Source organism: Piliocolobus tephrosceles, unplaced genomic scaffold (assembly GCF_002776525.5).
Source record: "Piliocolobus tephrosceles isolate RC106 unplaced genomic scaffold, ASM277652v3 unscaffolded_236, whole genome shotgun sequence".
NCBI lineage: Eukaryota > Metazoa > Chordata > Mammalia > Primates > Cercopithecidae > Piliocolobus > Piliocolobus tephrosceles.
In genome coordinates, this window is record NW_022306087.1 from 5,179 (window position 1) to 8,039 (window position 2,861).

A 2,861-nucleotide genomic window follows, 5' to 3' on the forward strand; every position below is an offset into this window, starting at 1 on the left:
TAAACCATTATGGAAAACAGTATGGCAATTCCTCAAGGATCTAGAACTAGATGTACCATATGATCCAGCCATCCCATTACTGGGGATATACCCAAAGGATTATAAACCATGGTGCTATAAAGACACAGGTACACGTATGTTTATTGCGGCACTATTCACAATAGCAAAGACTTCTAATCAACCCAAACGTCCATCAGTGACAGACTGGATTAAGAAAATGTGGCCCTCTTTTCCTTTCTCCGCCATCGTGGTGTGTTCTTGCCTCCACTTCTCACCATGTCTTCTCACAAGACTTTCAGGATTAAGCGATTCCTGGCCAAGAAACAAAAGCAAAATCGTCCCATTCCCCAGTGGATTCGGATGAAAACTGGAAATAAAATAAGGTACAACTCCAAAAGGAGACATTGGAGAAGAACCAAGCTGGGTCTGTAAGGAACTGCCCGTGAGATGGCACATATATTTGTGCTGTCTGAAGGTCACAATCACATTACCATATCAAACTGAAAATGTCACCACTCTCTGGAGAGTTCGACGTATTTTCCTCTCTGAATCTATTATGAATGCGTTGGTTGGCTGCGTTCAGTGATGAATATGTGAGGCCTTTCATTTCAAAAAAAAAAAAAAGAAAAAGAAAATGTGGCATATATACACCATTGAATACTATGCAGCCATAAAAAAGGATGAGTTTGTGTCCTTTATAGAGACATGGATGCAGCTGGAAACCATCACTCTCAGCAAACTATCACAAGAACAGAAAACAAAGCACCGCATGTTCTCACTCATAGGTGGGAACTGAACAATGAGATCACTTGGACTCGGGAAGGGGAACATCACACACTGGGGCCTATCATGGGGAGGGGGGAGGGGGAAAGGATTGCATTGAGAGTTATAGCTGATGTAAATGGTGAGTTGATGGGTGCTGACGAGTTGATGGGTGCAGCACACCAACATGTCACAGGTGTACATATATAACAAACCTGCACGTTATGCACATGTACCCTAGAACTTAAAGTATAATAATAATTTAAAAAAAAAAGAATAAGGACTCTGGGACCTTAAGGGCTCCCTATAATGTTAAACAGAAAGGCAGGAGTAAAACAAGTAGGCACTTGAAGGGAGAATTGGAGTTGTTCAGAAAAAGGGGATCATGACTCCATAGAGATCACAGCAAACTCAGGTCACTGAGATCCGACTGTGGTGCCAATGCTTCTTAGATTTTCCATTACAGTAAAAACATTATACAGGAAAAATATTTATGCTGTATGTACTCCATCCCAAATACTCTTTTTAATGTGACATTGACATTGATCTTTGATTCACTTACATTTTAAATGTTATGAGATTAAATCTGAGTTTCAAACCCAAGCAAGGGAGGTCAGAGAACCATTTCTTTTCCAGATCCATAATGAAGATTGAGCAGAACTGGGTTTCCAAATTGCCTGAGGCCACTTTCTTCCAGGGCAATCTTTCTTTCAGCCCCTCAGGTGCTTGCTGCAACTTGACTCTAACTCATGCATTCATTATATAATTCCTTGGATGTAAACCCATCTCTACAGATCAAGAAATGGCTCATACTCTTTTGGCTACCAGATATATGGCACAAAAATAGCAATAAAGTACTGACACCAAAATCACTGAATGACTCTTAGACTCATTTAAATAATAGTCACTCTATTATTCATCACTGTCTAATTGTTCATTTATGAAAAAATTATTAATATTACTTTTAGAATGGGACAGTCAATGTGTCACTGAAAACAGTTTTTAAGCTTGAGAAAAAATATGGCTTTAAATTATGGGCAGTTTTCTAAATTCTTAAAAAACACTTTCTGCTTTTGCTATTCTGACCCTTATATGTTTCCAAGATAGTATTTTAGAAATAATCATGCAATTTAAAAGAATAGATCATATTGTAAGTATACATTTTTAAAGAGGAAATCCTCATTTTGGATTTTGTAAGCCACATTCTGCAAAGCTTTCGATAATTTTCCTCTAAAATCCAAAAGTGTGGATAATGTCAATTAATATTTAGTATAAACAATATATATTGAAATAACTAGAAATGATTTAATATTCATTTTAATTCTTCCTGTATCAACCAAAAAAGTAGCAAAGTAAATTCTATGGGTCTGATTGCACTATTTTATCAGTTTCAGTAGTGTCTGTCTATTGAACAACTTTATGAGCATTAAATTATACATTAAATATTTATATTAATCAAATTAAATACTTTAAAATACTATTTCCATATTAGTTTGGCACAGAAGCAATTGTAGTTTTGGCCATTTATAAGTAATGTGACTACTTATACTTTTGCCTTTTATAATAACTGCAATTACTTTTGTACCATCCTAATAATTATGATTCTGCTTATGATTTATTAAAGACTATTTGAAAGCGTTTATGCTCTATCAAACACTATGGTGATATATTTAAATATAAATATTATCCCATGTTATTTTCTCCAGTTTATTTGTAAGGTAAGAGAAGATTAGAAAAATTCAGCAATGTATTGTTAAATCTCAGCGCTCCAATTTGAACCCAGTTCTACCTGACTCCAAAACCAGCTTTTTGCTCCAAAATCCTACTTCTCAAAAAAGACCCAAGTAGGCCTTGCCAATAAGACAAGTCTTCAAATTGGTTTCTCGTGTAGGTTCTTACATTCCTCTTATAAACTAAAAATCAACCAGAACAAAACACAAGTCTGATGCCAAGATGAGCCAGTTAGCTTATCTGTTTCAGAAAACAAAGAGATTCTGTTAACTCTGATTTCATTTTCTCCCTAAGTGTGACACTGCCCTAGAGCAAGTGGATACCAAGTCAGCATAATTATCTACACATTCGTCTGCATAAATGTCATG

The 2,861-nt window shown here is 35.8% G+C and overlaps 1 protein-coding gene across 1 annotated transcript; it reads left to right on the plus strand.

Annotated features, from left to right (window-relative positions):
* Positions 1-254: 254 nt before the first annotated feature.
* LOC113220028 (60S ribosomal protein L39) lies at positions 255-463 on the plus strand. The gene has a single exon (XM_026448604.1). The coding sequence runs from the start codon at positions 277-279 to the stop codon at positions 430-432; it is 156 nt and encodes a 51-aa protein (XP_026304389.1). The 5' UTR covers positions 255-276; the 3' UTR covers positions 433-463.
* The last annotated feature ends 2,398 nt before the right edge of the window (positions 464-2,861 follow it).

What these genes read in the sequence shown, in the direction of transcription:
- LOC113220028 (XM_026448604.1), top strand. Translation starts at nt 277, where the DNA reads ATGTCTTCTCACAAGACTTTCAGGATTAAGCGATTCCTGGCCAAGAAA.